This window comes from Trematomus bernacchii, unplaced genomic scaffold (genome assembly GCF_902827165.1).
Source record: "Trematomus bernacchii unplaced genomic scaffold, fTreBer1.1, whole genome shotgun sequence".
Taxonomy (NCBI): Eukaryota; Metazoa; Chordata; class Actinopteri; order Perciformes; family Nototheniidae; genus Trematomus; species Trematomus bernacchii.
The window spans coordinates 574,463-587,214 of record NW_022987562.1 but is presented as its reverse complement, the minus strand read 5'-3'; the positions used below and the strand labels follow the sequence as shown (position 1 = coordinate 587,214).

Sequence of the window (12,752 nt, the reverse complement as noted above, 5' to 3'; positions counted from 1 at the left end):
ACGATTTTTTTTAAGTAACAACATTTAGAGGTGTGACGATGGGGGGGATATTTGAGTCAGTGGTCCGTCTCCCCTACGTACTGACAGATGATGTCATAATCCAGCATGAACACTTTCTCCTCGTGTCGGTCGAGCTGCACCATCGCGCGGCACTTGTTCTTGTCCCGCTGGAGGATACGGCCCACCTGGAAAAACAAAAACACACACAGTGATTAGTAACAATACACACACACACTGCAGGAGAGAGGGTCCACTGCTCACCTGTCCTCTGTGCTCGCCCAGGACAACCATTATAGACTCGGACTCGAGTTTGGGGATGATGGTTTCCAGCATGCCCTGCTTCACATCTGCAACCAAAAGAATTAACAGGTTTGTTAGAAAAATATCACTGGTCACCGGCTTGAGCTTCAATCTCAGGATCCATGTATTTCTGATCCTCTCAGGAATGGAAGTAGTCATCCCATACAGAGCATATGGTCCAACTAGTTCACATGCTGATATGCAAGAGAGGGAATTACACAGTCACAAGATGGAGGAATAGAAAGCAGTATTCAATGTTTACTTCAGATTAGCTCCACGTCAGAAATGATCATGCTTGTCATATGTCTATCTCCATAGAGGCTGAATCATCATGTTAATCACATAGCTATCATATGCCTAAAACAGTCCTGACGCTCTTCTAGGTAATCATACATCCTGTCATGTACACAGCTACATTTGGGATACCTTTGTTATCATGTGGACTCTCATATTGGAAGAGTACATTCACTATTTTCCCAACAAGGTTATTCACAACTTTATTTAACAAGGTTACTTCTTCATTTACAAGTAAGAAAGATTATGAGCCGTATGAGCACAACTGTTGCCAATAAGGAACTGATCATAGGAACACTTAACATGTTTTTCGTTGTTGTTTTACTACTTTGGATAGTAAACAAACACATTTGGGTAAAAAATGCCAAACTTTTTACATAAACAGCGGGTTATTTAAGTATCTAGATCCTTTATCAATGGTTATAACAAAAGCATAAAATAATTGTCACTGATGTGGAAAAGCACAATCATAGTGAACGAGGAATTGATCCAGCATTGGCAATGTTTACACGGCAAGCCTTATTGCTTTTATTCCACAGATCAGACTTTTTTTTTGTTTGGATGTTTCACACTATTTTCTAAAACCCGATCGATATTAGATTCCAGTGTGACACGGCCACGGTCCGGGAACTGACCAGCACAAAAAAAAGCAAAGGTTTCTCATGCAGCAGCTCCTTGAGTATTTGTTTGGTTTGATGGTTTCTGCAGCATATGTGAGACATGTTTTATTCTGAATGTAGTCTTTATTAGAAGTATCGCTGACGACTCACCGTCTATCAGCCGCCCCTCGTCAGTTCGACAGATACAGGTTGATGGTGAGAGGACGTCCTCCACACACATCTATAAAGAAAACAGAAACCCTTCATTTGTAATCATTATAATTATTATCATTAATATCATTATATTATATTATTATCATTATATAACACAGCAACTCATTATGTAGTGCAAGATAGGGAAGCAGGGTTCCTGCAGGTTTCACCAACTCAAATTGAAGACTTTTTAAGACCACTTTGAATAGAATTTAAGACCTATATTTCACGGCAAAAAAGTATGAAGGAAAATTGCTATGAAAGAAGAAATATGTCCCATAATTACTTACAAAGTAAATGTATTCATGTTCAACATAAGAACGATGACTGAACAATAACAGTACACAGAAGTATGTGTGTGTGTGTGTGTGTGTGTCAAGAGCTATAGTCAGAGCTCTGCTGTCTTCATGCTGTTGTATGATTGGTGTATAGCTACGGTATTTAGCGCCCACAGCACCTCCGCTTTTAGGGTTGACGTAGACTCAAACGTCGCCCGGAGGTCCCCCGGTGTTGTTGCGGGAGCTGCTGCACTAGCTAACGCTGCACTAGCTAACGCTGCACTAGCTAACGCTGCATTAGCTAACACTGCATTAGCAAAACAAACGCTAATTGTGTTTGCAAAAGGTGCAGCGGGCTTCAAACACGTTCCCCTCCACTGGTTTCAACCAAAAGCACTAAATTCAATGTTTTCCAACCAAATACGGTTGAACTTACACTTCCCCATATTTATTTGTAAGTAGATTCGAAGATACCGGAGTTTAGCTGAAGCTTGGTTGCTAGGTTACTAGCTGGGTGTTCTCCGATAAGGGGCCGTGGGAAACAAAGTTAGTGATTACTGGTTCCATGTTGATTTATTTCAATACAAATTGTTGGGGGGAACTGAAAGGCTCTTACCGTACTGGTTACTTTGCAGCCCGGACATTTCCCCCAAAACACATTTAGACGCGATCGCTACACAGAAGTACCTTTCAAATCCCATCATATTTAAGACCTTTTTATTTTTTTATCATATTTAAGACGTTTTTAAGACCCCACGGGAACCCTGGGGAAGACCCCCTTTTTTTTATAAATAGTATGTTTTTTACTCTATGTGTCAGAAAAATGTAATAAATCAAAGACAATCAGACACAAACATACATCATTCAGTGAAAGGATATAGGTAAAAGGAACTTGGTGAAGGTCTGGACGAGTTAAATGATAAACCTTCTGATGGTAATATGGGTAATGAGTACATGAGCCTAAACAGGTGCAAGATGCTCAGGTGTTATATCAGTACCTTTGAGTTGTAGTATTTGCCCCCTTTGAAGGATTTGTCTATGAAGCGAACCTTCAAATCCCTCTGGAGCCAGGAAGGGGGGGGCGGGGGTCGCCTCGCCTCTTTCACCGGAGGCTTGTCTCTACAGAGAACATCAAACACACGGTTACTCAGAGAACGCTTTATTAGCCGATAGATGGAAATGAGAAACATTGCAGTGAGGTAAAGTGTGTACCTGTCCTGACTGGATTCTCTGTGTTTCCTCTTCCTCTCGTCTTTACTCCGGCTCTCCTTCTCCTCCTGTCTCTGCTGCTCCTTCTCCTTCTCTCGCTCCTTCTCCTTCTCCTTCTCTTTGTGGGCTCTACTGAGGCGAGCTGGTGAGCAGGAGAAAAATGTCAAATGTGGAAAACACTGAAACACAGAAGGCTTCTCAATTCTCTAATTTCCCCTCCTCGACTCCCCTCCTCGACTCCTATCCTCGTGTCTTAGTCCCGCCCACAGGAGATGCTTCCTTCGCGCGCTATCAAGCAGTGAGCGTGCGATGTCCTGTTCAGATGACGTCAAATCCAACGGGATGCCATAAATAAACTACACAGAATCACACTACACACCTACGCAGTGATTACTTTCAGGCAAACTGTAGAATACAACCTCTTTGGACAATTTATATACTTATTGAAAACAAGCTACAAAATGTAATACCTTGGAAAATGCCCTTTAATACTTTTTAATAGCCTTAAAGGTGGGGTAGGTAAGTTTGAGAAACCGGCTCAAGATACACTTGTTATATTCCATGGAATGCTCTTAACATCCCGATAGCAATGAATATCTTAAGTGCTTTGACAAAAAATCCATAAAGAAATATCATCTGTGGAAGCCGTAATACTGTAAAAAGCACGACCAATCATTTTAGCCGGCCCGGCTAAAATAACTGGATGGCCTACCTGCCTGTCAGCCTTCCATCTGTGCACAAACTTATCTCGTGCCCTCATTGGTCATGTGCGCGTTCGTGTGTGTTGGAGGAGGGGCTCTGTAAGGAAGTGGCAGATTTTCTCCGGCTGTGTATTTTCAAATTCTAGCGCACTCGAGCTGGTTTCTCCAAAATGTCCTACCCCACCTTTAATTTTTGCTAAATTGATTTATCAACTTTTAATACTTTTTAAGACCCCACGGACACCCTGTATATACAAGAAATGTTAAAGAAGATATTAATTATATTTAGCCTCACACTAAAGCTATATTATCGTTATAATATACAAGCTGCATTGTAAAAACTGTATCAACAATTTAAAAAAAAAAAAAAAAAAAAAAAACCTAATCAGATTGGAACGGCCATTACGTGTAATTAAAAAAACAGAACTGGTCTTAATTGGATCAAATTAAAATGTTGACCTTTGATGACCTCTAACCAAATTCAGAGAAATGTAATCTAATATCAGCATCAAGACTATTTACCTTAAATGTTTACTTGTTATATTTTGTTTTTAGAGAGTGACTCACTGAGGTCTTTGCAGTTTTTCTCGTATTCTGTACGTCCCACCAGCTTCACAGCGTGCTGGCTGATGGTGGCAGACCGACCCCCGATGGCCAGCTTCACCACCACACGGGCGTTATCGGGGTCCAAGCCTTCAATCTGTAGCGGGAAATAAAGTTACTCAGAGGGAACACTAGGGTCAAAACAAAACATGAAGACTCCGATGCAGGGTGTCAACAAACGGCGCGCCCGAGATTTACTTTTCAAAGTGTAAAAACTACAGAGAAGACATAAACTGCAATTTACTGCAAAAGTACTCACATCCTTTACTCAAGTAGAAGTACAGATACTCGTGTTTAAAAATACTCTGGTAAAAGTAGAAGTACTGACTAAACTTCTTTACTCAAGTAAAAGTTAAGAGGGCTTTGAAATGTACTTCAGTAAAAAGTACCCATAACTAGCAGCTGTTTTAAAGAGTACCTGACCCATGTAAGAAGTAGAAAGTACAGGTATTTGTGTTCAACATGTGAGAAGTAGAAAGTACAGGTATTTGTGTTCAACATGTAAGAAGTAGAAAGTACAGGTATTTCTGTTCAACATGTAAGAAGTAGAAAGTACAGGTATTTGTGTTCAACATGTAAGAAGTAGAAAGTACAGGTATTTGTGTTCAAAATGTAAGAAGTAGAAAGTACAGGTATTTGTGTTCAAAATGTAAGAAGTAGAAAGTACAGGTATTTGTGTTCAACATGTAAGAAGTAGAAAGTACAGGTATTTGTGTTCAACATGTAAGAAGTAGAAAGTACAGGTATTTGTGTTCAACATGTAAGAAGTAGAAAGTACAGGTATTTGTGTTCAAAATGTAAGAAGTAGAAAGTACAGGTATTTGTGTTCAACATGTAAGAAGTAGAAAGTACAGGTATTTGTGTTCAACATGTAAGAAGTAGAAAGTACAGGTATTTGGGTTCAAAATGTAAGAAGTAGAAAGTACAGGTATTTGTGTTCAAAATGTAAGAAGTAGAAAGTACAGGTATTTGGGTTCAACATGTAAGAAGTAGAAAGTACAGGTATTTGGGTTCAACATGTAAGAAGTAGAAAGTACAGGTATTTGGGTTCAAAATGTAAGAAGTAGAAAGTACAGGTATTTGGGTTCAACATGTAAGAAGTAGAAAGTACAGGTATTTGTGTTCAAAATGTAAGAAGTAGAAAGTACAGGTATTTGTGTTCAACATGTAAGAAGTAGAAAGTACAGGTATTTGTGTTCAACATGTAAGAAGTAGAAAGTACAGGTATTTGGGTTCAAAATGTAAGAAGTAGAAAGTACAGGTATTTGTGTTCAAAATGTAAGAAGTAGAAAGTACAGGTATTTGTGTTCAACATGTAAGAAGTAGAAAGTACAGGTATTTGGGTTCAACATGTAAGAAGTAGAAAGTACAGGTATTTGGGTTCAAAATGTAAGAAGTAGAAAGTACAGGTATTTGGGTTCAAAATGTAAAAAGTAGAAAAGTGGTCAGAAAAATTTGTAGTGGAGTAAAGTACTGATACCAGAAAAATGTACTTAAGTACAGTAACAAAGTATTTGTACTCCACTGCTTCCCACTTGCTGTATGGAGCCTCTGAACTAAAATGAGGGCATGGAAACAGCTGATGGTTATGGATGTATAACATGTTGCCGATGTTTCAGATGAAGCGTACCTTGCCGTACAGCTCTTTGTGGGCCCCTGACTGCACCAGCACGAAGCCCCCGGGCCCCATCACCAGCTCCTCCTCCTTCTCCCTCTCCTCACCAGGCTTGGGGGGGCGCTTGTGTTTGGTGGGCTCCAGGTCCTTTATGGCGGCACGATCGGCACCCAGACCCAGACCTTTGGGGCGGAGCTGGCTCTCGATCGGGATCACATGCCTGAGCAGACAGAAGCAACAGAGTGGATCAATAAACAGAGAGACAGACATGTGCAGGAGAGGCTGGGGGGGGGGGGGGACAAGGATGAAAACAAAATGATTTTGCACGGATATGAATGTGATCCTGTCAATGCTTCTCCTTTGGGAAAATAGTTGACTGTTATGAGGGCTTTTATGCAGTTGCAATCTACATTATAACTGCAGGTAAATGTGCTAAAGCATTCATATTTCACTAGTTGTAACAATACTCACAGTGGAAATTAGGGCTGTGCGATTATGGCAAAAATCATAATCACGATTATTTTGGTCAATAATTAAAAGCGATTATCCATTTACTTTGAAAACATCCATTTATTGAAAAAAAAAAATGTTGAGTATGTTTTTAACAGTTGATTACCCTGAACTTTAAGTATAATTCAACTGAAAAACCAATACAAATATTTCTTCAAAAAATAGAAAATAATCGTTTTATTTCGATTACGTTGTTTTCATAATCGTTGCAGGCCAAAATCGAGATTAAAATACGATTAATTGCACAGCCCAAGTGGAAATACATTCATTATCCAGATCTGAATGAAAACAAACGTACATTTCTTCAGAATTAACAAATTCCAACACCAATTTAATTTATATTCAACCTTGGGAAGAAACTAATTATTATTTGTATTATAGATTAGTCAGCATTTTTTAAGGTATTTTAAGTATATTTAATGTGAAAAGGAATATAAAAAAAAACCCATGACATAGTCTAAGAGCTCAGGATGAAGTCTTTAAATATCTATAACAGTCCAAAACCGAAAGATAATTGGTTTTAGAAAAACATTAATTAACTTTCAGAAATGTATAATTGTATGTTGCCCTTCTGATACATTCTTTAAGCATGTCTTCGAACACCACAGTGGTGCAAGTTAAGTGTACATTTAAATGAGTAGAGGAAGTAGTAAAGCATCCGTTTGTTTCTTACTGTTTGAAGGTGCGTCCGATGCCTTCCTCTTTGTTCCAGCCCATCCCTTTCAGCATGGCGATGCCATACGCCTCCACAGGAACACACGCATAGTCCGCCTCTGTCGACTGACCAACAGAGTCACATAATGTTAACTTTGATACAAAACCGTGACACATTTCAATAAACAATACTGTGGGGGAAACTCCTGAAGCAATTAGAGTCAGGACTCAAAGAGAGACACGATGGAGAGCTGGAGCTTTGATGGCAAAAACTGACGGTTTATTTGGAGCGTTGGCCGGAGAATTCACAAGACATGTCACGGGCCACGAGTTGACCACACGGTAGAGATGCCACAATCAATTCTGAAGCACCCTCCTGTAGCTCCAGGTTTGAACTAGTTCAGAGTGTAATAATCAACATTCTTCAATAGATACAGGATATATGCAGGAATCCTGAAGTCAAATGTAATAACTTTTAAGACCCTTTTTAAGACCCTTTCCATACATTTTAAGACCTCATCGCCACTTGGAGTTTTAACCGGTTACATTGGCGACACACTTTACCTCACATTGACTATATACAGTATTGATTGTCCTTCCTCCTTATCTTCCAACCATTTGGACGCAGACTTGCATTTCCCCATAACGATGTCGTTTAACAACCGGCGTAAACGGGCCTTCGCACGCTATCAAGCAGTGAGCGTGCGATGTCCTGTTCAGATGACGTCTTAATTTTCGCTAAATTGATTTATCAACTTTTAATACTTTTTAAGACCCCGCGGACACCCTGAGATAGACTAAACAGCTGAGGACACTGAATCACAGTTGTTCGGGGTCATCTACACCCCGAGAAGGATGTGTTCCAGGGGTCCCACAACAATAACTACCTCTGACCGAGAGTTGCCCCTCCTTAAGAGAGATGGCAGCAATACCCAAGGCCGTAGACCTATGCCATGGGAAAGGAGAAAATGATGAACTGTGTCAAAGGTTGAATACCTAGGCAAATGATTCCCCAACAAATACCATTTTCAATATGAGGAAATATGTAAATATAGGGAAATAAAGAGTAAATCAATGCATTTTTCTTCTTATGGCTAGTAGCAGAGAACAGCAGCATCAACAATGACTCAAACTTTCCTACATTCATGCAGCACCATATCCTTTTCCAGGATTGACACACAATCGAAAGTGAATTTGCCTTTTCCATTTAAAAATGTTGAAACAAATTGGGAGGTATTCAACATTCTTATAAGTTGGGTGCAACATTTTTCCTAATAGGACCCAACAATCTAAATCAAGACCACACCACTAGCAAAACTGCGTCGTAGAGAAAGGAATGGAGAAAGCGCAGATAGTAACGAAGATCTGATGTGTGTAAAATATTTTAAATGTATCAAAAAATCCATTTGACAACACTGAGTATTATATCTTCTTAAGCATCAGGACACATACATGAAATGCTAAAAAAAACAAGGAAATACAGACGCATTTAAATGTGTTATGGTACTAAATGCGGTGCTTATGTAATGTAATGGTTGAGTTGTGCAGTGACAGAGAGAAGCGCTGTGTGATGCCGCTCTTACTCAGCCGTTTGGCCCCAGGCTGTCAGACTCAGCCGGGCCCCAGCGGCCGCCGTTCAGAGCCGAGCGACGGCCCCGCTCCTCAGAGGGAAGCCTGGGGTCCACGCTCACTGAGCAGCCTGCATTTAAACGAGCTCGGGGCCACAGACTGACAGTTCTTCTGCAGTGACACGGAGCAGAGCCGGGGTGACAGAGACGAGGCGTTCGAGGCCTCTCGGTGAAAACAGGACGTCTGATTGGCTGCCTGCATGTCTCTGGGGAGAGTGTGGACGCCTGTCTGCCACCCAGCCTCCCTGTCCTGACATCAGAGGTTTCTCTCCGTTGACCGTCAGCACTTTCACACACTCAGATTTCAACCAGAGTCAAAGTCGCCAGTCTACCGGATTTTTCTGAACCGTCAGGAGTTTTCATATTCTCACTGAAATGCCTCTCCAGCAGATTTGATTATGATTTCTACATCTGATAGCAGTTAGAACAATGTACAATTAGCCAAGAGCCTGAGAGCAATTCTCTCCTCAAACAACTAAACAATACCCTGAAGCAAGGCATCACACACAAGCTAAAAACAGAAAGCCAACTATAAAAAACAGAAAGGAAACTCTCAGGTGTCAGGATGGGCTTAAATGTTTATGTTGTTTATGTAGAGGATTATATTATAGTCAAAAATGTCAGACTGTGAAAACTTGTATTCATCTATCATCATTGATTTAAAATGGGTTGATTTTAGTGTTCAGAATTTCAGTAGATTGCATCATCCATCCATCGCTTCAAAATATGGTCTTATGTCTACGGCAGTATGTCAATGACTTGACTTGTTCTCTGGTTCACCAAACACTAAAACATGAATATATTGAAATATACTGAGAGTACATTCCCAACACTTTGTATTCAAACAGTGTATTCGAAGGAAAATGTATCAAGCAAGATTTCATCCAAAAGATAATATCAATCACTGAGTAAAGCAGCTGTTCTTTCTCTCACACAACACGTCTCCACACTTACGGATTCAGGCCTCAGATCCACCTTCACATGGTCTCCGTCCTCGAAGCCCTCAGGGACTTGGTTCTGCATCAGCAGGGGGATGTAGAGGTTCAGGTTCTCTGCCTGAGGGCCGTTCTGCCATTCCTCCAGCTGCCTCCGAGAATCTACGAGACGAAAGTGGTCAAGTATAACAAGCTTTTAATGAGAGTAGGGATGCTCCGATCGCCAATTTTGGGGCCGATCGCCGGAATCAGTATCGGCCGATACCGATCGCCGATCCAATCGAGTGGGCGGGGCCTATGGGGATCTTCCATTTAAAGTGATGTTTAAAACTCAGTTAATGGGGCTCATTCACTGGCGCTTCCACAAACAACAACCAACATAATTATTACATTCAAATGAAGTACATTATTCAAGTTTACATTAACTTTGGATAATAACACGGGGGAAATGAGCGGAAGTGCTCTCTTTTCCTCTCTCCCTCTCTCCCTCTCTCTCTCTCCCCCTCTCTCTCTCTCCCCCCTCTCTCTCTCTCTCCCTCTCTCTCTCTCTCCTCCCTCTCTCTCTCTCTCTCCTCTCTCTCTCTCCCCCTCTCTCTCTCTCCTGACAGCCTGTCAGTATCTCATGCAGCTCACTGATCCAGTAATGAGTGACCCGACAGTGAAGAATAAATATATGTATAACTAGTTTAGCTTGTTCCAGAGGTAGATAAAATAGCCAAGTGTGTTAGGTCTAACTCTTAGTGTGTGTTTTGCTCCGCTCACCGGTCCGTCACAGCGGGTGGAGCTGCAGGATTTCTGCTTCACACACACGTTGCATACCGCTATTTTATTATCTTTTTCGGACACCTTAAAATACTGCCAGACTGGTGAAGCCATTTTGGCGAGCTTGTTTTGCCGCGCACAGAGAAAAGTGTAAATGAGATGTATTGTGGGTAGTATTGGTTTCATTTACACACTTTACAGAAGATGCAGAAGCCTCTCATTTCAAGGAATCGTTAAGAGAACCACGGTTGTTTTTTTCATTTTGTTTGAAGTGATTAACAGCATGCATTTGGTCATTTGTCTTGTTCTGGATAGCATTATAATGATTAAGTGACACTTATCACAAGTCATTACCTGTTGAGGGCCTGTCTAAGCGTAATACTTTGATGTTATAAATGGCTTATAATAAAGTTAGTTACTACTCTTTTACTCAAGTAGTACTTTTACTTGCCTATATATACTTTTTAAGAAACACTTCTATTACCAGGGTACTGTTTTTATTTAATCTGCACCAACACTATTCTGAATGCTTTACCTTCAGATAGATATTACAGGGCCAATAGAAAATCACAACGTCTATACAACTACATAATACAATATCTGGTATGCAATAGATTTATTCCAGGAGATGTTTTAATCACCTTTAAAAACCCTTTTGGAATTGCTTTCGTATGATTTTAGTTATGTTTTATTCCGTTTCATGATGTGTTTGGTAGCCGTTTTGATTGATTGATTGATTGAAAAGTTTATTAACAGCTTGTATATTGGGTACAGTACAGTACAGCTCAAAACATACAATTGTTAAGGGGATGCAGACCAGAGAAAGACTTTCGTCTTGTTTACATCAGGGTCCCCCATTTCCAATTCATCATATCATTTAAGACATCATATCATCATATCATTTAAGACATATAAGACATAAGTTTTGTTAATTTGATCATGTAAGTGTATTAAATGTGTTCTGTTTTATGTGTCAGCACTTTGTAACTCTGTTTGAAAGTCTGTTGTTATTGTTATTATTCTCGATGTACCCACCTTCAATGAGCTCTTTGACGGCCTGGGACTCCACAGAGTCATTCTCCGGAGCAGCTTCCTGTGTTTTGGCTTCCTGTGTTTTGGCTTCAGTCGCGGCGCTCGGCTCGCTGGGCGTCGCTCGGTCCGCACGGTGGTGCCAGCGGTTCTTCTGGATCAGAGGGATGATCAGCTCTTTGGGCTTCTCTGAGGGCTTGGTACTGCAGGGCACAGTCAGGGAAAGACAATATTTAGTTAGTTTCTGTGGCAAAATAATGTTTAAACTAACGTAAAATAAACTCATAACCAGGCTTGGGAAGTAACGGATTACATGTTACGGGATTGCGTAATGAGGATACAAAAAAAGGCTAAGTGTATTCCCTTACAGTTACATAAAAATGTAATCAAATCACTAGTTAAATGGGGATTTTAGCAGGATTACAATGCGTTTTATAATAAAGAATGACAAGGTTGACGTAGTGTTTTTGCTTATCATCTAGGTTACTTTCATTTAATTTTATTTTCAAATGCAGTAAGTGGACACCTGATTTATTAAACAAACATACTTTGTTTGATGTTAATTGATGTGTGTAACAGCGTTTGTAAACGATACTATTCTGTAGGCCTAGCTCAAAAGGAGACATTTTGTATCCTAAATACTTTGGTTTCTTCCTGACATCTTATTGATATTTATTTTCTCTTGTGTTTCTTAGCATTGCATTGATACTCAGGTAATCCAAAGCTAACGGAAAGTAATCAGATTACTTTACTTTTTACGTGATTACGTTACTGATTAATTTTTTTTTAACAGGTAACTACTTACTAGTAATTGTAATATAATACATATTAAAAGTAACCCTCCCAACCCTGCTAATAACATCTACTATTTAAAAACTAGCTAGCTAAGCTAAATCCAACTGACACGTAAAACAGAATAAACGTTTATAGAACGTAACCGCTACGTTGATGCTAACATTCTATGTAAATAACCGGTATGTTAGCATTAGCATCAGATTCTTACCTCAGCAACTCTTTCCCGTCAATTCCCGTCAAGTAATCTTTCTCCTCCCTGTCTGTCACTCCTTCCACAGAGGAAGGTTTGAATTTGCTAACTGTTTTAGTAAATCCAAAGGACAGCGGGGCTGGTTTTTTCTCTGTTTCGTCCTCAGGAACATCTTCCCCGTGCGACGCCATGATTGTTTGTGACCAAAACTGGTAGGTGAACGGTGTTCTGGTAGTTGTAGTTTTATGTGGCTATGCTTGTGGTGTTGAAGTCTTGCCAAAGTACTACAATTCCCAACAGGCATGATAATTAAAGGTAGGCTACATTGATTAGATTCCAACAAATGATAGACATTTTTGTTAGGCAAAAAGCTATATCATATATTATATAAAATAATAAAATAAGTAGGCTACAACTTTACAATATATAACGAAATA

At 40.0% G+C, this 12,752-nt stretch overlaps 1 protein-coding gene across 1 annotated transcript; it reads right to left on the bottom strand.

The window, feature by feature from the left end:
- Positions 1 to 12: 12 nt before the first annotated feature.
- Positions 13 to 12,521, bottom strand: gpkow (G patch domain and KOW motifs). The gene is made up of 11 exons (XM_034124132.1): positions 12,334 to 12,521; positions 11,337 to 11,533; positions 9,559 to 9,701; positions 6,996 to 7,102; positions 5,828 to 6,032; positions 4,162 to 4,294; positions 2,897 to 3,035; positions 2,683 to 2,803; positions 1,365 to 1,434; positions 262 to 347; positions 13 to 185 (listed from the first exon to the last, which is right to left on the bottom strand). Exons 1-11 carry the CDS (start codon positions 12,504 to 12,506, stop codon positions 57 to 59), a joined length of 1,503 nt encoding a protein of 500 aa, XP_033980023.1. The 5' UTR covers positions 12,507 to 12,521; the 3' UTR covers positions 13 to 56.
- Between the last annotated feature and the right edge of the window lie 231 nt (positions 12,522 to 12,752).